The sequence below is a fragment of the Nerophis ophidion genome, linkage group LG09 (genome assembly GCF_033978795.1).
Source record: "Nerophis ophidion isolate RoL-2023_Sa linkage group LG09, RoL_Noph_v1.0, whole genome shotgun sequence".
Lineage (NCBI taxonomy): Eukaryota > Metazoa > Chordata > Actinopteri > Syngnathiformes > Syngnathidae > Nerophis > Nerophis ophidion.
Window position 1 is genome coordinate 54,084,893 of NC_084619.1, and position 23,960 is coordinate 54,108,852.

Below are 23,960 nucleotides of genomic sequence, written 5' to 3' on the forward strand. Positions count from 1 at the left end.
CACTTATATGGAACATCCCACTGGTGTGCAGGCAAATTGAGAACAGGTGGGTGCCATGATTGGGTATAAAAGCAGTTTACATGAAATGCTAAGTAATTCACAAACAAGGATAGGGTGAGGGTCACCACTTTGTAAGCAAATTGTCGAATAGTTTTAGAACAACATTTCTCAACAAGCTATTGCAAGGAATTTAGGGATTTTACCATCTACGGTCTGTAAAATCATCAAAAAGTTCAGAGAATCTGGAGAAATCACTGCACGTAAGCGAAGATATTACGGACTTTTGATCCCTCAGGGGGTACTGCATCAAAAACCGACATCAGTGTGTAAAAAATGTCACCACATGGGCTCAGGAACACTTCATAAAACCACTGTCAGTAACTACAGTTGGTCGCTACATCTGTAAGTGGAAGTTAAAACTCTACTATGCAAAGCCAAACCCATTTATCAACAACATCCTGAAACGCCGCCGGCTTGGCTGGGCCCGAGCTCACTTAAGATGGACTGATGCAAAGTGGAAAGGTGTTCTGTGGTCTGACGAGTCCACATTTCAAATTATATTTGGAAACAGAGGACGTGGTGTCCTCCAGAACAAAGAGGAAAATAACCGTTCAGATTTTTATAGGCGCAAAGTTCAAAAGCCAGCATCTGTAATGGTGTGGGGGTGTATTAGTGCCCAAGGCATGGGTAACTTACACATCTGTGAAGGCACCATTAATGCTGAAAGGTCTATACAGGTTCTGGAACAATATATGTTGTCATCCAAGCAACGTTATTATGGACGCCCCTGCTTATTTCAGCAAGACAAGTGTTACAACAGCGTGGCTTCGTAAAAAAAGAGTGGAGGTACTTTCCTGGCCCGCCTATAGTCCAGACCTGTATCCCATGGAAAATGTGTGGCGCATTATGAAGCGTAAAATACGACAGCGGAGACCCCGGACTGTTGAACGACTGAAGCTCTACCTCAAACAAGAATGGGAAAGAATTCCACTTTCAAAGCTTCAACAATTAGTTTCCTCAGTTCCCAAACGGTTATTGAGTGTTGTTAAAAGAAAAAGTGATGTAACACAGTGGTGAACAAGTCCTTTCCCAACTACTTTGGCACGTGTTGCAGCCATGAAATTCTAAGTTAATTATTATTTGCAAAAAAAATAAAGTTTATGAGTTTGAACATCAAATATCTTGTCTTTGTAGTGCATTCAATTGAATATGGGTTGAAAAAGATTTGCAAATCATTGTATTCCGTTTATATTTACATCTAACACAATATCCTAACTCATATGGAAACGGGGTTTGTACTACAAGGGGGTGTTAATATTTCAACAACTTAACTTGATTTGAATCGATTCGATTCAGAATTTATTCTCGACTCAAACTGTTTGTCACAAAATATTATTTGATAAATGAATGATGATAAATCCATTTCAAACGGGTTGCAAGTTACGGCAATAAGCCTGGAGATGGTAAAAAAAAATTTATTTGAAAATTTACAATAGATTGAGTGTCGTAATAGATAAGAATGGCTGTTCGGATGTGATTCGATTTTTTTTCTGGCACCCCTATTACAAAATTAACATTTTGAAAAAATAATTACTACAGCCTACAGACACATTTGTTTGCGCACTTTAGCATATATTAACATTGTGGAAGGATGCAACTGTGTATGTTCGTTTTCGCATTAAAATGGAACATTATTGTCAAATGTCAATCAGCTAGGGGCTCAGAATGTGCTCTGCTGTCTGTTCTCTGCGTTTGTGTGTTTGAGTGACACATGAGTCACACAAAACCCAACCTTGCTGCTGACCTGATGCTATTTGTCTAGCACGTTTTTGCCTCAGGGGCGTTTAAATTGTTCCAACGCATGTTCTGTTCAGACACATCAACTTTGTAGAGTGGATGCAAAAAAAAAAAAAAAAAAATGAATATTGTGTGCTCTTTGCGTCCACCTCTCCTCAACCTGCCCCGTCTTCAGGACTGGGAATACTTGCTGGGATCTCACTACCACCACCAGATGAGTTCCTTCTCGGGCTTTGGACCAGCAGACTCTAGTGGCGTCAAAGAGACCGCCACTGCAGACACAGAGGGCATGTCCTCGGTATTTAACTGCTACGAGTCCACACACGACAAGATTAAAAAGTCGTGCTCTAAATTCTTGCTCTCTGCTTGTCCTTCCAGTCGTCGTCTCTCTCCAGTGCATCTCCCACCTTGGACAATTCGGCGCCTCTCTTTGCTCACATACCCGCGCTCTTTTACGTTCTCCACCTGCTCTACCAGGAGCTGCTGCTCAACGAGCTGCATCGAGAGAGGGCCTCGTCTCTGGTTTGTCTGCTGCAGCAGCTCGCTAGGTAACCGCTCACCCACTTTTGTTTGCTTAATTGTTCAGCAAGTCACTTTCCAATCATATCAGTGACTATTAGCCCAGCTATCATGTCTCACAGTTTGTATTATGGATACATGCATGTGGACGGGCATACTGTGTACTGTATGTCTATATTAGGTGTGTGAATGCAACCATAGAATAAATTATTAGAATTTCAGATTGAATGTACCAATTTTTTTCCCAATGTGACTGGACAGGGCAAACTTTTAAATCGTGTGTATGTAATGGCATTTGGCATTGGTATGTGAAGTGCAGTATGTGAAATGACTTGCAGATTTTAACATTATTTGTGTGTTTGAATAGACAAACATAAATTATGTGGTTGCATTCAAGGACACAAAGGAACTGCTGCAACTGGCTTCCACTTCAGCTGCGCCATTTTTACATAAAACAACAAAAGTAAAAACTGAAAAACTAAAGATGTGTAATAAATAATTAACATTGTGCTCATACGATTGTACCATGCATTGATATCTATTAAAACAAAAACACCCTCTTAACACTATTGTACACTATTATGTTGATGGTCAGGCAGATGGTAGTTTACGTTCTGTGTATGTAAACAGACATACAGACATGGGTGTGAGTGTTTGAATGGACAGACTGGAATGTGTGTATGTTAATGAGAAAGCATAGGTCCGCATTGGGTGTGTAGACATACTACATTATTTGTGTTAGTGAACTGAGTGACATAAAACAAAATGCCCATCAGGTCTGAAAGCCAACCCAGAGTCCTCCCTGCTTGTTCTTCTTGTCATCGTTAAAATTTGGCCACTTCCCTGAACGAACCTCAACGTTTTTCCCACCAAAGGCTTGTGTGAAATCACGGCCCTTCAGCGTTGACTCGTGGTGAGAAATAAACTTCCCAAGGTTAAGTGAGCGCCGTGATTGGTGACAATGACAGTGAACGTGGAGTGGGAGGCTAAAGCGCTCTTCAGCGTAATTGGCATGCAACAGTTTTCACAAGGGCACCGACGCTAAGCAGGACACTGTGAGGACCCACTTTTAATTTGGTTAGACTTTGTACATACGTTTAACATTTTGTCTTATGGATTTGAGGGAGATATTCGGAGAATGTTTATTTTCTTCTATAAGCCGTTTTTTGTTTGTTGACGTGTACACAACAAGATGGCAACCTCTCAAAGCCAATCAGCTTAAGGTGAACAAAAGAAACTCAGCATTGATTTTCTCTCCAATAGTTAGACTATCCTAATGTTCCTCCTTAGAAGAGAACACTAAACAAAGTTTTTTTTCCGTTCTGTTATATTACCTTATTCTAGTGTTTACGTCAGATATACATGTGGACATCCATTTTCATTACCACCTGTCCTCATTAAGTCGTAAGTGAGTTGGAGAAAATCCTTGGTGTTTTTGGGTGAGAGGCAGACACCCTGGACTGGCATTTACTGGGCAAATAAAACATTATTGAAAAAAATGTATACTCACGGTAAAAGCTATGGACAATTTAGTGGTGTCTATCAGGAGGAAGCCCACACAAGTACGAGGAAAACATGCAAACTAAAGCTGAGGTGCTAACCACTAGACCACATTGCTAAGTGCATCATCCAAAGCGATTTGTATAATTGTACCACATTTATTTTTAAATTGCATTATTCTTTTTAAAAGTCACTCTGGTGGCTAAATGGACACTGGGGGCAGCGTGGGAGGAAGGGTTTTTTGCCAAATTAAAAAAATATTGATTATTTTAAAGTAAAAAAAAATGTGGGTGATTCATTATATGTTTAATTACCCCGCCACAGCAAGCAAAATGTCAGAAGAGAGGAGAGTGGATTTTTGTCTGAGATTTATACACATATGGGTGTTTTTATATGCATGGTGTAGATATGTATGTATATATATATATATATATACTTTATATATGTATATATATATATATACATATATATACTTTATATATGTATATATATATATATATATATATATATATATACTTTATATCTGTATATATATATATTTATATATATACATATGTACTTTTTATTTGTATATTTATATATATACAGGTGTTGTTCATATTAGAATATCATGAAAAAGTTGATTTATTTCAGTAATTATATTCAGAACGTGAAACTTACATATTATATCAATTCATTACACACATAGTGATATATTTGAAATGTTTATCTCTTTAAATTTTGATGATTAGTACTGACAATTACTGAAAATCCCAAATTCAGTATCTCAGAAAATTTGAATATTAGTTACGACTAGTACCAAAAAATATTTTTTAGAAATGTGGGCCAACTGAAAAGTATGAACATGGAAAGTTTCAGTATTTAAAGCAATCAATACTTAGTTGGAGCTCCTTTTGCCTGAATTGCTGCAGCAATACGGCGTGGCATGGAGTCGACCAGTGTGTTGCACTCCTCAGGTGTTCTGAGAGCCCAGGTTGCTTTAATAGTGGCCTTCAGCTCTTCAGCATTGTTGGGTCTGGCATCTCGCATCTTCCGCTTTATAGGTTTTCTATGGGGTTAAGGTCAGGTGAGTTTGCAGGCCAATCAAGAACAGGGATACCATGGTCCTTAAACCAGGTACTGGTAGATTTGGCACTGTGTGCAGGTGCCAAGTCATGTTGGAAAATAAAATCTTCACCTCCATAAAATTGGTCTGCGGCAGGCAGCATAAAGTGTTCTAAAACTTCCTGGTAGACTGCTGCATTGACCCTAGACCTCAGGAAACACAGTGGACCAACACCAGCAGATGACATGGTACCCCACCAATTACCGATTGTGGAAATTTGATACTGGACTTCAGGCAACGTGGATTATGTGCCTCTCCTGTCTTCCTCCAGACTCTGGGACCTTGATTTCCAAAGGAGATACAAAATTTACTTTCATCTGAAAACATAACTTTGGACCACTCAGCAGCAGTCCAGTCCTTTTTGTCTTGAGCCCAGGCGAGACGCTTTTGACGTTGTCTCTTATTCAAGAGTGGCTTTACACAAGGAATGCGACAGCTGAAGCCCATATCTTGCATACGTCGGTGCGTGGTGGTTCTTGATGCATTGACTCCAGCTGCAGTCCACTCTTTGTGGATCTCCCCCACATTTTTGAATTGGTTTTGTTTGACAATCCTCTCCAGGGCGCGGTTATCCCTCTTGCTTGTACACTTTTTTTCTACCACATCTTTGTCTTCCCTTCGCCTCTCTATTAATGTGCTTGGACACAGAGCTCTGGGAACATCCAACCTCTTTGGCAATGACCTTTAGTGTCTTGCCCTCCTTCTTTAAAGTATTAATGGTCATCTTTTGGACAGTTGTCAAGTCAGCAGACTTCCCCATGATTGTGTGTCATACAGAATCAAAACGAGAGACCATTTAAAGGCTTTTCCAGGTGTTTTGAGTTAGTTAGCTAATTAGAGTGTAGCACCAGGTGTCTTCAATATCTGACCTTTTCACCATATTCTAATTTTCCGAGATGTTGAATTTAGGGTTTCCATTGGATGTAAGCTATAATCATCTCCTTTTTGGCCAAAAACACTTGGAATGTATCAGTCTGTTTGGAATGAATGTATACATTCTTCAAGTTTGACTTTCTAAATGGAATTAATGAAATAAATAAACTTTTTCATGATATTCTAATAATATGACCAGCACCTGTGTGTGTGTGTGTGTGTGTGTGTGTGTGTGTGTGTGTGTGTGTGTGTGTGTGTGTGTGTGTGTGTGTGTGTGTGTGTGTGTGTGTGTGTGTGTGTGTGTGTGTGTGTATATATATATATATATATATATATATATATATATATATATATATATATATATATATATATATATATATATATATATATATATATATATATATATATATATATACCAGTGAGGAACTACATGTGCTACCAGCGTGTAGCACATGTGTATAATGTTATGTCTATTTGTCCCTGGGGCCTTTTTGTGTCTTCAAAAAGCTGTTCCTCACACTGAAATCGTCATCCTGTAGGTCAGCTGTCAACTCCCAGGCTGCACTTGGTGCATGAAGATGAAGGGAAAGGCAGGTGAAATATTTATAGCATAGCAAGTGACAGAACAATTAACTTGCCGTACCAAATGAACCGTGCAGGGGAGAGCACCATATTGTACGTTTAAAATCTCTCCTGATACGTGTCTAAATATGCGTTTCCACATGCTGTAAATAAAGGTTTTAGTTGACCAGTGACAGGCAGAGTTATTGGTGTTATTAACTAATTAACTGTTTTAGTGCAATATTCATGGTCAATGTCTATTTATTTCGGAAATGTTTTAGTGTGTGAATGTGAGTGTGAATGTTGTCTGTCTATCTGTGTTGGCCCTGTGATGAGGTCGCGACTTGTCCAGGGTGTACCCCGCCTTCCGCCCGATTGTAGCTGAGATAGGCGCCAGCGCCCCCCGCGACCCTGAAAGGGAATAAGCGGTAGAAAATGGATGGATGGATGGATGTTTTAGAAGTTCCATGACGTTTTTACTAGCATATTTCAAAATGACAAAAAAGGAGTAGGGAGAAGCAGAGCTTTTTTAATGTATTCACACAACATATTGACACCAACAATCACTGGAATTTAATGTTGTCATAGAACATGTTTTCCTTCCTGGATTAATGTGTCACCATTTTCAAATAGGGTAACAAAGGTCTAGAGCAGGGATAATCAACCTAATTGTTTGGGGAGCCACATTTCCAGAAAACCAAAGACTGTGTGGCCAGACTTATCCCTTAACTATTAGTCCTATTTTGTATATTCTGGAGAACCAGCATCCTTTACTGTACGAATTAGATGTTGGTCTTTATTGTCAAAGTTACAGTAGAGATTGTATGTACTGTGTATATATACACTATATTGCCAAACGTATTTGACCACATATGATCTTGTAGTGCCATCCCATGGAATTATCCAAAATGTTTTGGTATCTTGGAGCATTTAAAGTTCCTGTCACTGGAACTAAGGGGCCAAACCCAACTCCTGAAAAACAACCCCACACCGTAATTCCTCCTCCACCAAATTTTACTTTCAGCACAATGCAGTCCGAAATGGAGTGTTCTCCTAGCAACCTCCAAACCCAGACTGGTGCGTCAGATTGCCAGATGGAAAAGCGTGACTCATTTGTCCAGAGAAGTCGTCTCCACTGCTCTAGAGTCCAGTGGCGACGTGCTTTACTCCAATGCATCCGACGCTTTGAATTGGACTTGGTGATGTACTGTATGGCTTAGATGCAGTTGATCAGCCATGGAAACCCATTCCATGAAGCTCTCTGCGTACTGTACGTGGGCTAATTGGAAGGTCACATGAAGTTTGGAGCTCTGTAGCAACTGACTGCACAAAGTCTTTGCACTATGCGCTTCAGCATCCACTGACCCCTCTCTGTCAGTTTACGTGGCTTACCACTCCCTGGCTGAGTTGCTGTTGTTCCCAAACTCCTCACTTTTTTTATAATAAAGTTGACTTTGGAATATTTAGGAGGGAGGACATTTCACGGCTGGATTTGTTGCACAGGTGGGATCCTATGACATTTTCATGCTGGAAATCATTGAGAGCGGCCTATTCTTTCACAAATGTTTGTAGAAGTAGTCTCCATGCCTAAGTGCTTGATTTTATACACCGGGCCAATTGATTAGGAAACCTGATTCTCATCATTTGGATGGGTGGCCAAATACTTCTGGCAATATAGTGTATGTATGTATGTATGTATGTATGTATATTTATGTATGCATGTGTGTGAAATGTCCTCGGGGTTGGACTCAGTCCATCAACATCATGCATTATTACTGCTAATTTTGATATTAGTGGCTGCTATACAGAGTATAGAAGGAATGCACAAAAATTACAGTTATATCTTTCCGATTGTATTTAAAAAATACTTTTGTTTGTTTTCTTTTTAAAACATTTCTTAGGCCACAAAGCCTAAGTAAGAAGCTTGTTTTAACATGTAACCTGTTTTGAAAAAATTTCATTATAATTATTACACAAATAATACACTGCGACAATCGTTTTGAATCGAGAATGGTGTTGAATCGAAAATCGTTTTTGAATCGAAACGTCACCCCAGAAATCAGAATTGTATTAAATCGTTAGGTGTCCAAATATTCACACCCCTACTGTAGTTTATAACATTACTTTTCTCTGCGGGAGAGATTTTTGTGGCCGCTAACACTGGTTTGACAATATATATGGAGACTTCATTTTTCTTTGTCTTTATCAGACCACAACAAGGATAGAAAAAGTTTTGTCATAGCCTAAATCGTGTAAAAATTGTATGCGTTTGTGCAGAGATCTGCAGTTGGAGGAGTATGTGGATCTATACTGGCGAGACTACCCCTCATTAATAAGGGGGTTCACAGAGAGCTGCCTTATAGACCAGAGTAAGAGCCCTTTAATTGCATTTATCCTCCATCATCCTGGTGTGCAGGAAAAACATTAACCTTACTTTCTCTGTCGTCAGCTCTGATTGGTCAGATGCAGCATCCGTCTTTCCTGCGGGCGGAGCCGCCTTGCGTCTTCAGCTGGCTCAGTAGCTGCCTTCGGGGCGAGGAGGCCCCACCTTTTCCCTACTTGACCGGCATCTGCCACAGAATCCGATTGCTGGTTCTGGTATGCTTGCTGTACAAGACCTCAGACATCCTAAGAAAAACACAAGAAATTACAAAATATACAATACTTTTATGGTCTGAATTTTAATTTTTACCCCTAGCAAATATGCTATTCAATAACTCTATGTTCACCTTCTCTTTTTCTTCTGTCTCTGTGTCTGCTACCAGAGTTATGCTCTCTACATCAGTGGCGACGACAACGCCACGTCATCCAATGTAGCCAAGTACCTAGTAAAGCTTTCCGCAGGTCGGTTTGCACTCTTCAGATGTCAACTGCATGTGCTTTATCGACGAGCAGCCTTTATTAGCTGTCAGGCCCCTGCTTCAGGGCCCTGGAAGCAAAAATAAAGGCATGTGATGTAGAATTGGCTGTCACATGATTTTGCTTTGAGGGGGGAAAAAAACAAAACAGTCCCATCACTTTAGTATTTGATCAGCCATTTCTCTATGGACAAAAGACTGCAAAGCCGACTTTGTATGCAGTTAAAAGCATTTGAACTATTGAGCATTGAACCTGCAGATTGAGTGTAGCAGCTGTTCAATTTGCGCATGCTGAATACAAACAATATATGGAATAGATAATTATTGACACTGTTGACCTTGCCTGCACCTCTTCTGTCTTCCACACCTCAGGCCAAAAGTCCTGTGCCAGTGAACAGCAAAACAAAAGGTAAATAGAATCACGTTAGCGTAAAGAGCGATAAAAGGGTGTGGACATTCTGAATCGGAAATTGCCCCTAAAGTTCAACCATTGTTTTTTTTAAATGGCAATGTCATTTAGATACAGACATAATTAAGATCAATACACAAGTGCTGATATTCGCTGTAATTATGTGTATTTGTCATTTTGGGTTTTTTTCAGACAAAGCAGCATAAATCAAGTTGAATTCTGCAGCGAGAGTCTGTCTGAGCAGCTAGTTGTCTGGCTCACCTCAGAAGGTAGGCAAAATAAATTTTTTGCACCTTTTATTACTCGTTAATATACAGACGTGCAAAAATAGTAGAACACTTGCCATAAATTAGAAAACAAAGTCGTATTTTAATGAAAAAATATATATAATAGAACCTTCAACCATACTAATATTGCAAAATGGATGTTCCACAGACACCTGCATGATACCTTTGTAAATTTCAGGGAAACTTGTTTGGAAATGCAGAATAAAAGTAAAATCTCCCTTTATATGCATTAAAACTGGTTTCTAAGAGCGTGGAATGATATCGAGGTTTAAACTCTCAGAAAATTCTTTGACACAATGCCTGAAAGATGTGCTGCTCTGTATTTTGCCAAAGGGGGCCTCACTAAATATTAGAGTAAAGTGTAAAGGACTGGACCGATTATTTTGTGGGTGAAATATTCTGAGTGCCTTTGTCTTTACCTTTCACAATAGGAATAAAGTGCAATTCAGGCTTTGGGAACAAATAAAACACCAGTTTCCTGAGATTTGACAAGTGTTACAGTATATTTTTGCACACCACTGTAGGGGTGTCCCAATCCAATATTGGTATTGGATATCTGTCTGATAAAAGCCCCAAAAAAAGTTCTGGGTTCCTTAAAATCTCCAATATAAGCCCTTTGATGCAAATCCTCATGCAGCGCGTTTACTTGTGCAAAGCTGGACAATCAGTTAACATCTATATGTCCTCCATTTAGCAATTTCCTTGTATTTTGTACAAAAGGTAAACATTGAGCTAAGCTCACTGTAGCACACAAGTTGGACATTCGTAATAAGTGTCCTTAACTGAACACTGTTGCAGTGTTGTCGAATATTTCTGGTTGCATATAATTTACACACAAAATCTCCAAGTCAGAAGCGTATTAGAAAGCATCCAGTATCAAATGTGTCTGCATCAATCAGCTTATTGTGTTGTTGTGACCAATAGAATAGAAAAATGTTTTTGTTTTTCATACCTACCATTGCTCTCTGTTTAGTTAGACTAATTTCACTGAAATTTTTCCAACATTACACACTACAAATTTTTTAAAAAGTATGTATTATTCATGCTGATATTGGCTTGATATCGGTATCAACAGAACACTGTTGCAGTCTAAAACGACACATTTGTCAATAGAAACACGTATCGAATATTTCTGGTTGCATATAATTTACACATACAAAGTCTCCAAGGCAGAAGCGTATTAGAAAGCATCCAGTATGAAATGTGTCCGCATCAATCAGTTTATAGTGTTGATTGACTTAATGAATTGTTGTGACCAATAAAATAGAAATATGTTTTTGTTTTTCATACCTACCATTGTTCACTGTTTGAGTCAGATTAATTTCACCCTTTTTTTTCTAACATTCCACACTACAAATTAAAAACAAAGTATGTATTACTCATGTTTATATCGGCTCAATATCGGTATCAACCAATACACAAATCTCCAATAAAGGTATTTGAAGTGGGAAACGTAACGGACACCCCTACTTTTATTATCGTTGTTGTTGCTAGATATAGAAAAAATAATGCTTTACATTCTCTGGTTTAGGGTTCACCCTAAAGGACTTGGAGTCTGTCCCGTTCGGCGTGGCTCTCCCCATCAGAGACGCCATCTACCATTGCCGGGAGCAGCCGTGTGCTGATTGGTCAGAGGAGGTCTGCCTGCTGATTGGCCGACAGGACCGCACCAGACAGGCCCACAAGATGAGCCTGGCAAAGAACAAAGCTGTGAGTTTCAAATAACTTACACGGATTAAAAGATGACTGGTGGGCTACGTTGTAGTCTACAAACCTTTATTTGTAATTACTCTGTTCAATTGGTCTAGATCAGGGGTGTCAAACTCAAATACAGAGTGGGCCAAAATTTTAAACGGAACAAAGCCGCGGGCCAAGGTTGAACAAATAAACCTTTTAATAGGGACCAAAACAAGTTTTGCATTAAATATTGAACAAGCAAGGCTTGTATAACTTTAGTGACATGCAAAATCCAGTTTCAAATAATAATAATAATAAAAAATATCAATGGCATATCAAATAAAATTTTAAGAAAAATGTAATGTCTTTTTTTCTATTTGCAATCTTCTGAGGTAAATATCAATTTTTTTCCACAGGCTAATAATACATTTGAAAATAAAATAACAATAATGAATGAACCAAACATTCAAGCCTTGAAGTAGCAAGAGAAAATGCATGAATAAAACTTTAATTATTGGTCAGTTTGCTGGAAGTTTCCCAGAAGAATTAGTGCTGCAAGGGACTCCGGGTGTTTGTTCTGCTGTGTTACGGTGCGGATGTTCACCTGAAATGTGTTTGTCATTCTTGTTTGGTGTGGGTTCACAGTGTGGCGCATATTTATAACAGTGTTAAAGTTGTTTATACGGCCACCCTCAGTGTGACCTGTATGGCTGTTGACCAAGGATGCTTTGCATTCACATGTGTGTGTGTGTGTGTGTGTGTGCGTGTTCGTGTGTGTGTGTGTGTGTGTGTGTAAAAGCCACAAATATTATGTGACACGCTGTTAGTATGGAGGAAAAGCGGACGTGACGACAGTTTGTAGAGAACGCTAAAGGCAGTGCCTTAAATGCAAGCCCCCAATATAGTTGTCCAGGTGGAAATCGGTAGAAATTCGGGAGAATGGTTGCCCCGGGAGATTTTCGGGAGGGGCACTGAACTTCGGGAGTCTACCGGGAAAATTAGGAGGGTCGGCAAGTATGAGTATTAGCGGTAAATGCGGTGTTACAGCGGCACCGACGCTGTATAACACCGGCGGGCCAGCTCTAATGCTAAATTGATATTGCCTCAAGGGACAAATTAAATTACACGGCAGGCCAGATTTGGCCCGCGGGCCAGAGTTTGACACCCATGGTCTAGATGGTATACTGTTTGTTGCTGTCTGAAAATGTTTGGGGTTTCAGTCTTTAAGTTCAAGTCTGTCCTTGGAGCCTCCTGTGACCACAGAGACCGACGAGGAGGAGGATGGCATGTCAGACATCGTCCAGGAGGTACAGTACCACAGTCTGCTACTACTGACCACGTGTTACTTTCATGGCCAGAGATTTGCTATGCATGCCGGCTGTAATTCTCAAACATATTCCAATAGGTTACAGGACTGATCTGGAGTCAGGACCTGAGGGTCCTAGAGGTCAGGAGGCTCCTGCAGAGCTCCAGGCCAGTCCGAGTAAGCGTTGTCCAGCTGCCCGAGGTTTCTGACCACGAGTACATTGAGGAGAAAGAGAACAAGTATGATTCCGTATACTTACAGTGTATGGTTGTTCTTATGTACAGTATATTCAGTGACGTGTCCTTCACCTTTTTCAGACTGCTACAATTGAGCCAAAGGACCATGGGGCTCCCAGTAGGAAGAGGCCTGTTCACTCTGTTCTCTTACCAGCCTGTTCCCACTGAACTTTTACCCATCCCTAAACTTAACCTCACAGGCAATGACATATTTACACATTTTAATGATTTTTTGATTAAAAGTATCTACTATTTACAATACATACAGATGAATATGTGTTTTGAAATAATGTGCACACAAAGTCACTTGTTTGTAAATCTGTGGCACAGGTCGTGCCCCGCCCAGAAACACCATGGTGGACCTGAACAGTGGGAACATTGACGTTCCGGCCAACATGACCAGCTGGCCCAGCTTCCATAACGGCGTGGCTGCCGGACTCAAAATCGCCCCTGCTTCGCAGGTACGTCTTCAAACCTCTGAACTGATCCCGTAGTCACTCACAAATAAACGTGAGCCTCTACTCGTGTGTTTAGGTGGATTCGGCTTGGATCGTCTACAATAAGAACAAAAGCCAAGAGATGGCGAATGAGCACGCTGGCTTCCTCATGGCCCTAGGCCTTAACGGACACCTCACAAAGCTGGCCACACTCAACATTCATGACTACCTCACCAAGGTGATCACGACTAAGAGGCTATACTTGTAACATTTGTGCATCCACTAGTTAGGTCCTCGACTACCTCAGTTTTAATTCCTTTGGTCCTGTCACCGTATCAGGGCCATGAGATGACGAGTATCGGCCTCCTGCTGGGTGTGGCTGCAGCCAGGATCGGCACAATGGACATGTCAACCACCCGCCTGCTCAGCATACACATCCCTGCTCTTCTCCCCCCTACCTCCACTGAGCTGGATGTCCCACACAACATTCAGGTCTGATTAAAAGGCACTAGTGATTTAAAACTACCAATCTTATGTAGTTCTTTTCATTTTTTTGTGTGTAGCCCATGGGCGTTCAAACTTTTTCCACATAAAAATCAAGCTGCTGACTGACAACTGTGCCTAACCAAAAAAGATTAAGAAAAAAAACACATATTTATGTTATAGGTTACAAAGCTAATTTTGCAAACGGTATCCCGGTGAAAATGCTTTTATCCACTACATACTGTTTGTCCATCATGACAAGACGCAGCTAGGTGCTAGCTAATTCCATTTTGTGCCCCAAATACTCCTTTGCAATGTTCCAATGAGGGCTATGTTTGATTTTATTACTAAAATTTTCCATGAGCCAGTTAAACACAGAGCATCTTCTCTTCTCTGTCTGTAGGTTGCTTCTGTAATAGGTATCGGGCTAGTGTACCAGGGAACGGGACACCGACACATTGCTGAAGTTCTCCAGTCGGAGATAGGTGCGTGCATGTTTGTTTAAACATTTCAGTAACGTTATTATTCTGTTCCGTCAACCTTAAAACCTAAAAAAAAAATCAATCCTGAGTTGTGTGAATATATCTGTGTATGCGCACCTCAGGTCGACCTCCAGGACCAGAAATGGAGTACTGCACAGACAGAGAGTCCTATTCCCTGGCTGCTGGGCTCGCTCTGGGCATGGTCTGCCTCGGAGTAAGTCACATTGACATGTTCTTAGCCTGTCAAGCAAATCATTTTTAAATTAACCCCAATGTTGTCTTCATATTTTGTCCTTTTTTGACTCATTACTTTTTACTCACCCCGGCAATTTTTGTTCTTTTTATTTTTCCTCTCCTCTATACTCGCTCTCCCGGCAGCAAGGCAGCAACCTGATCGGGATGAGTGACCTCAACGTCCCTGAGCAAATGTACCAGTACATGGTGGGCGGACACCGCAGGGCCCAAGTCGGGGCCAGCAGGGAAAGACACAAGTCTCCAAGCTACCAGATCAAGGTAAAGCAACACAAATGGATTTGTGGAATTGTCTCCAAGTCCGATGATAACCGCGCTACATGATGTATTTTGATGTGTTAAACAGTTATTCTTATAATGGTCGTTACAGGAAGGTGATACGATCAATGTGGATGTGACTTGTCCTGGTGCCACCCTGGCCCTTGCCATGATCTACCTGAAGACTAACAACCGGTGAGTACAATTTATATCACTATCTTTTTTATTCACAAGTTGATTGGTATTCATCTTGACAATTTTGTTTACCCTGAAGCTCTGTATGCAATAGCTACATTGTTCTGAAATCAACTCACTATTCACCCGCTCTAGGAACGGTGCACTCGTTCAGTTAGTTTTGTCAAACTGAGACGGAATCACATTCTTATTAGCACACATCCAGCTGTCATAAAAAAAATCTTCCCAAACGAGGCACTTGAACATATCGTAAGAATCACTTTACGAGACATTTTCAAATGTCAAAATCAAACAATGCTCAGTAAAAATATTTTGGGGAGCCATTGTAAACTAAAACGGACTCAGTAGAGCATAGCCCTGTGTTAAGAGCAAACAAGATGTACACATAGACATAGGGGTAGCAACTGGGGCAACGTCCTTAATGCTTGGCTATAAATGCTAGGCGTTGTCAGTGAGGCACTGAGCTGGTTTATTACATGCAAGAGGTATTGCCTTACTCGTATTTACTTTTGCTGACCAAACTGAACAACATGGTGTTGTTGGGGAAGAACGATGCTTGTTTATTAGACTTCATCTTCATTGGTCAAACTGCTTTGTGTTTTAAATTATTATTAACATGTAAACAACTTGTTTTTCACTTTCTTGTCAGCAAGTTGTTGATAAAAAACATCCGTACACCAATTTTTTACCGCTTGTCCCGTTTGAGGTCGCGGGGTGCTAGAGCCTATCTCAGCAGCATTCTGGCGTAAGGCGAATGGACAAGTCGCCACAGTTAATTGGAAATAGCATATACATATTTCTGCGCAAACTATTAAAGTTAAAGTACCAATGATTATCACATTCATTAACGAATCTGTCTGGTTTGCAGTACAGAATTTTTCCGCCCCAATGTTAAACCTATTTTTTTGCACATAGACGTTATGCATGCAAGACTAATGTATTGTTCACCGAGAAATGAAGAAAAAAAACTTCTTAAGTTAATCACTTTTTCACAAAATTGTAAAACAATCCTATTCGGCCCATGCCTCACCTCTCCTCAAAGTCATATACATATTGATGTATAGTTGTGGTCGAAAGTTTACATACACTTGCAAAGAACATAATGTCATGGCTGTCTTGAGTTTCCAATAATTTGTACAAGTTTTATTTTTTGTGATAGAGTGATTGGAGCACATACTTGTTGGTCACAAAAAACATTCATGAAGTTTGGTTCTTTTATGAAGTTATGGGTCTACTGAAAATGTGAGCAAATCTGCTGGGTCAAAAGCATACATACAGCAATGTAAATATTTGGTTACATGCCCCTTGGCAAGTTTCACTGCAATAAGGCGCTTCTGGTTGAATTTTTTACCACTCCTCTTAACAAAATTAGTGCAGTTCAGCTAAATTTGTTGGTTTTCTGACATGGACTTCTTTCTTCAGCATAGTCCATACGTTTAAGTCAGGTTTTTGGGAAGACCATTCCAAAACCTTGATTCTAGCCTGATTTAGCCATTTCTTTACCACTTTTGACGTGTGTTTGGGGTCATTGTCCTGTTGGAACACCCGACTGCGCCCAAGACCCAACCTGCGGGCTACTGATTTTAGGTTGTCCTGAAGAATTTGGAGGTAATCTTCCTTTTTCATTTTCCCATTTACTCTCTGTAAAGCCCCAGTTCCATTGGCAACAAAACAGGCCCAGAGCATAATACTACCACCACCATGCTTGACGGTAGAATTGGTGTTCCTGGGATTAAAGGCCTCACCTTTTCTCCTCCAAACATATTGCTGGGTATTGAGGCCAAACAGCTAAATGTTTGTTTCCTCTGACATCACATGGACAAAGATAAGACCTTCTGAAGGAAAGTTCTGTACTTTACAAGTGTATGTAAACTTTTGGCCACGACTGTATATCTGCAGATAGACAATTACGTTTTGATGAAAATGAAACCTCTCAGGTGAAGGCGTCATTTTTTATTTTGAGGTATGGGTGTGGTAATTCAAGAGGAGCATCCTAACCTGCCTGGTGGAAACAAAATCTCACCACTGAGTGAGTCGAGAGTGCTCCTGTTCTTGGCTATGCTCGTCTTTCCCATTGGAGTGTGTCGAAGGAGCGTATTAACACCTTCTGGTCCAACAGGTCTATAGCCGACTGGCTGAAACCTCCAGACACTTGGTTTCTGTTGGATTTCATCAAACCTGAGTTTCTTCTTTTGAGGGTTAGTACAGCGTTAACGGTGTGAGATCATTTGTGCCATTGTATCCCTCCTAGCAAATCAGTTTGTTGTCGTTTTGCTCACTCAGACTCTGGCTAGGTGCATCATTATGTGGGATGACATCCTCCCCAATACAGAGTGGGTTAAAAGTAATATACCAAAGGTAAGAAAATGTGCATATAAATGATTTGCTTTGTCAAATTTTGTTAACAGTGCGGGTTTTGTTGTTTGTTGCTCAGATCATAAGGGGGACTTTGGACTCTTCACAAGACATCAACATGGAGACGAGGACGTGAGTGTCTAGGCCATTGTGGGCCCATTTCCACCAAATCAAAACCACAGAACCAATTTGATCACTATATTGAAGTCATACAGTATTTTTGAACTTATTGTCATGTTACACTAGTTCATTGTTCTTTTTTCACGTTACTCCTTTCTTTTTCTAGTTGTTCCCTTCCACCTGTCGCCCCGCCACCTGACAGTCAAAATCCACCTTTGCTGGATTTTTGTTTTGTGATCTGTTGTATAGTCACCAGTGTTAGGCAAACTACTTTGAAAAATACATATTTATAGTTAATACAAGAATTGAGTGTGCTTTGGTGGCTGTATCTCCCCTTTTCCACACACAGGGTATTGTGGGATTACATGATGATCACTTCATTGAATTGTTGTTACTTATTCCCCGTTGTAGTTCAAATTGTGTGTGTGTGTTGGTAAGACTGTTATTATTTAACGGCATTGTGTCTAACACTACTTGTCACACCTCTCCTTTACTTCCACGTTTCTCCTTTACAAAGTATTTCCACGGTTCCGTACATTTTCTCTATACTGTCTACAACTTGTTTATGCTGCTATGTTGAGGCGAGCTCTGTCGTCCCCCTGCAAATCCTTTTGTGTAGCGTGCTGTCTGCCTAAAAAAAAGCTAACCTTCCGTAGCAGCGACAGGGCACAGGCCGTATTTGTTTGGCTCTCAGTACTTGTCCTGTGTTGATGCAATTTAATTAAGAGGCATACTGCTCTCCTTTGCAAAAATGCCTTCTTTGTTTTACAATTTAAAGTATTTTATCACAGCACTAGTTCCAATATCACTCAATCCCTCTCTAGTTACTAGGGGTGTCAAAAAAAAAAGAAATATGAATTGCGGTTCTTACCTGTAAAGATTCTTAATCAATTTGAAAAAATCCAAAATAGATTAAAATATATATGTAGATGCCCATATCTGGTGTACAGAATTATTTTAGAAAAGAAAAGTGTGGAATTCTTCTCTCCTAGCTTTATTTGTATTTGATGTTATTAAATGTTTGGGTAGAATTTTATTAAACAAAACCTTTTTTTTTAAGTAATATAGACATTTTTCCGTTTTTTTAAAATCTATTTTATAGAGAAATGCAGTTAATCATAGAACTGGCACCCAAAGTTCATAAAAAAGTATTGATTTTGAACCAAAAATTGTTTTGAATCGAATCATGTGGTTCCCAAAGGTTCATAGCCCTACTAGTTACCATTGGTTATTAGCAACTAAGGAAACTAAGAAGCTAAATCATGACAAGTAAAGTGTCATGGTTTCTCACCAGAAAACACAGTCCCTAGAATTGAATGGCTGATGCAAAACTGGGAAAGACTCAAGGACAGCGTAGTGACGACAGTACACAGAAGTTTGAGACCCACACAAATAGGGTTAAAAGAACCACATGCGGCTCCTGAGACCCCTGGTCTAGGCTTTAAGGTTTTAATAACTTCTGCTTTTCACAATATAATTAAACATCACCACTCAAATGATCCACAAAGTCAGGGAAGTTGTTGTTTGGAGACTTGTATTGTAAGGTGGTCGTGCGCTGAAGCAGCTGTGTGTAGTGTAGTGTCAGTTTGGAGCAAAAGTAAGGGGTGGCAACAACGCACAATAGAAGTCACCTGTTGTGGCTACGTCCTTAATCTGTACTTTGCTAGCAGTATATACTCAGTGATGATGTCATGTTGTTTCCCTCTCTTAGCCAAGCGCAGGACTACATCACAGCAGGTGCTTGCATGGCGTTGGGATTACGCTTCGCCGGCTCCGCCAACTCCGACGCTTTCGACTGCCTGTACGAGTTTGCCAAGAGCTTCACGAAGGCCATGTCCCTTTCCGGTGCTGCTGCTGCGGTAAGTGTTTACACCTTCAGACAGTCCCAGTCCTCAAAATGTGCTTTTTCTCACGACAACCACTCCGGGTCCCGCAGCAGCCAGGTTACTACAACCTGCAAACCGCCTTGTCCATGATCCTGCTGTCCATGTCCATGGTGATGTCCGGCACTGGCGACTTGAAGGTGCTGCAGCTCTGTCGCTTCCTGCACTACCGAACTGGCGGCGAGATGAACTATGGCTTCCACATGGCTCATCACATGGCGCTTGGCATGCTCTTCCTGGGAGGAGGGAGGTAAGATGACAAGACAATTTCACAATTTACTCACAGCCATATTTATTACCGTATTTTTCGGATTATAAATCGCTGTTTTTTTCATAGTTTGGCCGGGTGTGCGACATACTGTATACTCTGTAGCGACTTATGTGTGAAATTATTACCACATTACCGTAAAATATTAAATAATATTGTTTATCTAATTTGCAGAAGAGACGAACAAAATGTCAACAATCGTCACATACACGTCAGTATTCATCACACACACGTCAACCGATAAGAATTCGGCGGGGGAGGGTCATGGCAGAAGTGCATTGTGGGTCATGGGATGCTAACTGCTATATGCTATATGCTACTGCCGTAGCTATTAAAATGGACAATTTCAACGTTGGCGGTAACTTATAAAAACTGAGAAGGGCTGAACAAAAATGGCACCGGAAAGGAAATCATGTACTGCAGATTACAAGCTGGACGTAGTGAAATATGCAGCAGAAAACGACAGAAGGAAGCGGCGCATACCTTTGGAGTTGGCAGAGTTGTTTGAAGCGACCTCAAGGAAGAATATTTCTTTAGATTTAGCGATTAGGAGTGACAGATTGTTTGGTGAACGTATAGCATGTTCTATATGTTATAGTTATTTGAATGACTCTTACCATAATATGTTACGTTAACGTACCAGGCACGTTCTACGTTGGTTATTTATGCGTCATATAACATACACTTATTCAGTCTGTTGTTCACTATTCTTTATTTATTTAAATTGCCTTTCAAATGTCTATTCTTGGTGTTGGATTTTATCAAATAAATTTCTCCCAAAAATGCGACTTATACTCCAGTGCGACATATTTATATTTTTTTCCTTCTTTATTATGGATTTTCGGCCGGTGCGACGTATACTCCGGAGCGACTTACAATCCAAAAAATACGGTACTGTATTATTCATACTATAGAGCGCACCGGTATATAAGATGCACCAATTAAGTTTGAGGGAAAATTTTCCCCAATATATTAGCCGCGGTTGACTATAAGCCACAGATATATATGTTGCGAAATTAGTAATTTACACAAATATTTTGTAAATGTTTATTTACATACCTTAATTGTTCCCAACCAGTTAAATGGTTGATCAAACAAAACAGAAGTCATAGTCATGGACCCACTAGCTGCTGAAGCGAGCTCACAGCTAAATAGACCCACCAACTCCACATTGATGTCTTGGTGAATTTACTGAGAAATGTTTTAAAACTGAAACAATACAAACATAATGCAATTGTAAGTTAATACTACTAATACAGACACTCCCAAACTTATTAGCTAATTCTAATTACACTTGCTTCATTACTTTAAGGATATACATAAACACTCCTACAGACATCACAGTTTAGTAAGCACGAATTGTTTTGTTATATTGTAAAACTTACAAACGTTGCTTGGTGTGATGAATGAAGAATCTTTTCGAGTAGAAATGCTATAGACGGCTAGCAGACGGACCTTACTTACGGTTGAAAACTCTAAGAAGAAGAGCACTGCAGCACCTACAGTGAAGAAACTCGTCCAACAGATGGTGCCATAGCATAAACAATAACACACCTTTTCAGTGTAGTTCCTTGTTTTTTTTTCTTTCCATAAATTAGCCGCACCGTTACATAAAGCAGCAGGATTCAAAGTGTAGGAAAAAAATATCGGCTTATATTCCAGAATTTATAGTATATTATATTAGCACAGATTACTTTTTGGTAGCAGTTTAGTTTTTTCTAACATGCTTAATGTGAAGCAACTGGTATGAGAATCAGCCCCTCCAAGTCCGAGTCCATAGTTCTCGCCCGGAGAAGGGTCGAGTCCCATCACCGGGTTGGGGAAGAGATCTTGCCCCAAGTGGAGGAGTTCAAATACCTCAGAGTTTTGTTCACGAGCGAGGGAAGAGTGGATCGTGAGATCAAAAGGCGGATCGGTGCGGTGTCTGCAATGATGCCAACCCTGTGTCAGTCCTCATGGTGAAGAAGGAGCTGAGCCGGAAGGCAAAGCTCTCAATTTACCGGTCGATCTATGTTCCCATTCTCACTGGTCATGAGCTTTGGGTTATGACCAAAAGGACACGATCACGGGTACAAGTGGCCAAAATTTCGGGATTCCATGGGAGGAGATGGACGGAGTGGTTGGGGAGAGGGAAGTCTGGGTTTCTCTGCTTAGGCTGCTGCCCCCACGACCCGACTTTGTATAAGCGGAAGAAGATGGATTGATGGATGGACTTACTATGAAGGTCTTTCTCACTGGAAGGGGCGGTGCAAAGACAGACTTATTAGGACGGTGTCTTATAAATGAGACCACTCTGCTGCTCAGTTATATCACTATCCATTTATAGGAGTGGACCTTTTTACATGATCAAAAAATGCCATCTTTACCCTTGATGTTGGTTGCGGCCTCTTCAGCGGCTTGGACCGTGCATGCAGCCGATGTAGATCACGCCACGTTCTGATCGTTTCACAATGTCAGATTTCACTTAATTTCTTACTTTCACTCCCCTTATCTTTGATGCATTGCCATCAGAAGAGTCAGCCTCACACTCAGGTGACATAATGAAGGGAAAAAAGTTCACTAAAAAGAACAAAAGTGACATCTTCCAAAAGAACAAAAGTGACATCTTCCATGGCATGTTCTTTTTCTTTTTGTACCTTATTAATAATTTTTGGGTGAACATCATAACCACTAAACACCCTAACATGAGGACTGCATGTAAATGATATATATAATGTTATTTAATTATCAAATAATAAACTGTTTAATCAAAATAATAACAACAGCTACTGTGGTTCAGCATTCTTTTATTTAGTCTTCAAAGCGTACCGGGAATGGACAAAACCTGTCCTTACTTTTTGAGTGCATGACGCCTTATACACATTTTCTGTTTTGCATTGTTTAAAAGTGATATCAAAGGTTGACCATACTCACACAAAGGTGCCATACAGCCAACATCTGATTGACATTTTGGGCTGAATTCCTCTCGTATTTATTTTGACTGTATTAGCTGGCGGATAAGTTTGAATGTCACTCGCCATATAACAAGAATATGGGTCCACAGGGATCAACGAGTGAAGCTGAAAAGTGAAACCCAGCCAGTCATTGTTGCATTTTTGACTCATTTTGCTCCCTTCATTCAGTCTGCTTTCACTCAATGCCATTTTCATGTTTGTTTTGTTAACATTATCGTTTCGTCTTGTCACCATTCCCTGTTTGTTTTCCCACCACTGCTTTACCTCTAACCTGCTTACACCCTCCCGCAGATTTATAATGGTTTGTCTCACAGTTTCATTTGGACCGTTCACATGATCTCTTTCACTAAATTTGTCTGATGCATTTGTGATTGATTTGTCTTTTTGCCGTCGTCCATTTAGCATTTGTGGAGTACTGAGGATTTCATAAACGTCTGTTTAGCATCACCGTTTACATGATAAGTGTTAAAAAGCATGTGCCTGAAAACAGATGTTAAACACACTTCAGGCAGCCATTTTGGAGATACAACTATTAAACTAAGCGGAAAAGTGACCTAACCTTTTCCCTTCACGTTCAATAGTAGTGGCTCTTTAGGTAAAAGCACACACTTGAACACCAGCCGCTATTATGGTGGAGAGGCTCAATTGTGGCTCCTGATGACGCAACACATAACTGCTTTTATTATCAAAACAGAGCCAGAAAACAACAGAAGTATAACTTAAAATCTGTCCTTATCTGAGTATGATGTGTGTGCACCTTTTTTGGTATGTTTCTTCTGCTGCATGTGGCTTGCTCTTAGTGATGATTTAGTGAGAGGAATGATGTTGGTTTCTTTTATACACTTTGTAGGTACAACTTGAGCACCTCCAACTCTGCCATTGCTGCTCTGCTGTGTGCCCTGTACCCACACTTCCCCTCACACAGCACTGACAACCGGTGAGACACACATACAAACAATATCAATATAATATTACAAAGACTACTGATAATAAAAATAATACTATTGGTACATGCTTCTGCCTTTCATGGCAGGGAGCAAGGGTTCGATTCCTGTCGAGAGGATGCGACAGGAAGGGAATTCGGGGTCAAATGAAGACAAACACATTCATGCGATTAACTCGATGGGACGACAAAACCCGAAAGT

General features: G+C 40.3%; 1 protein-coding gene across 2 annotated transcripts in view; it reads left to right on the plus strand.

The window, feature by feature from the left end:
* Positions 1 to 23,960, plus strand: part of anapc1 (anaphase promoting complex subunit 1) — a 70,833-nt gene that overhangs the window by 35,366 nt on the left and 11,507 nt on the right. The window contains exons 21-44 of one of the 2 annotated variants that reach the window (XM_061911262.1): positions 1,973 to 2,095; positions 2,176 to 2,345; positions 8,633 to 8,724; positions 8,805 to 8,953; positions 9,121 to 9,199; positions 9,586 to 9,622; positions 9,815 to 9,891; positions 11,441 to 11,619; positions 12,807 to 12,893; positions 12,992 to 13,131; positions 13,210 to 13,328; positions 13,459 to 13,589; positions 13,663 to 13,803; positions 13,905 to 14,057; positions 14,452 to 14,533; positions 14,653 to 14,744; positions 14,909 to 15,043; positions 15,153 to 15,235; positions 17,355 to 17,433; positions 17,519 to 17,593; positions 17,670 to 17,722; positions 19,422 to 19,569; positions 19,647 to 19,843; positions 23,666 to 23,752. In XM_061911262.1, the coding sequence (XP_061767246.1) occupies positions 1,973 to 2,095; positions 2,176 to 2,345; positions 8,633 to 8,724; positions 8,805 to 8,953; positions 9,121 to 9,199; positions 9,586 to 9,622; positions 9,815 to 9,891; positions 11,441 to 11,619; positions 12,807 to 12,893; positions 12,992 to 13,131; positions 13,210 to 13,328; positions 13,459 to 13,589; positions 13,663 to 13,803; positions 13,905 to 14,057; positions 14,452 to 14,533; positions 14,653 to 14,744; positions 14,909 to 15,043; positions 15,153 to 15,235; positions 17,355 to 17,433; positions 17,519 to 17,593; positions 17,670 to 17,722; positions 19,422 to 19,569; positions 19,647 to 19,843; positions 23,666 to 23,752 (2,708 nt within the window). The remainder of the gene's footprint in view (positions 1 to 1,972; positions 2,096 to 2,175; positions 2,346 to 8,632; positions 8,725 to 8,804; positions 8,954 to 9,120; positions 9,200 to 9,585; positions 9,623 to 9,814; positions 9,892 to 11,440; positions 11,620 to 12,806; positions 12,894 to 12,991; positions 13,132 to 13,209; positions 13,329 to 13,458; positions 13,590 to 13,662; positions 13,804 to 13,904; positions 14,058 to 14,451; positions 14,534 to 14,652; positions 14,745 to 14,908; positions 15,044 to 15,152; positions 15,236 to 17,354; positions 17,434 to 17,518; positions 17,594 to 17,669; positions 17,723 to 19,421; positions 19,570 to 19,646; positions 19,844 to 23,665; positions 23,753 to 23,960) is intronic. The other variant, XM_061911263.1, reaches the window with a different exon arrangement.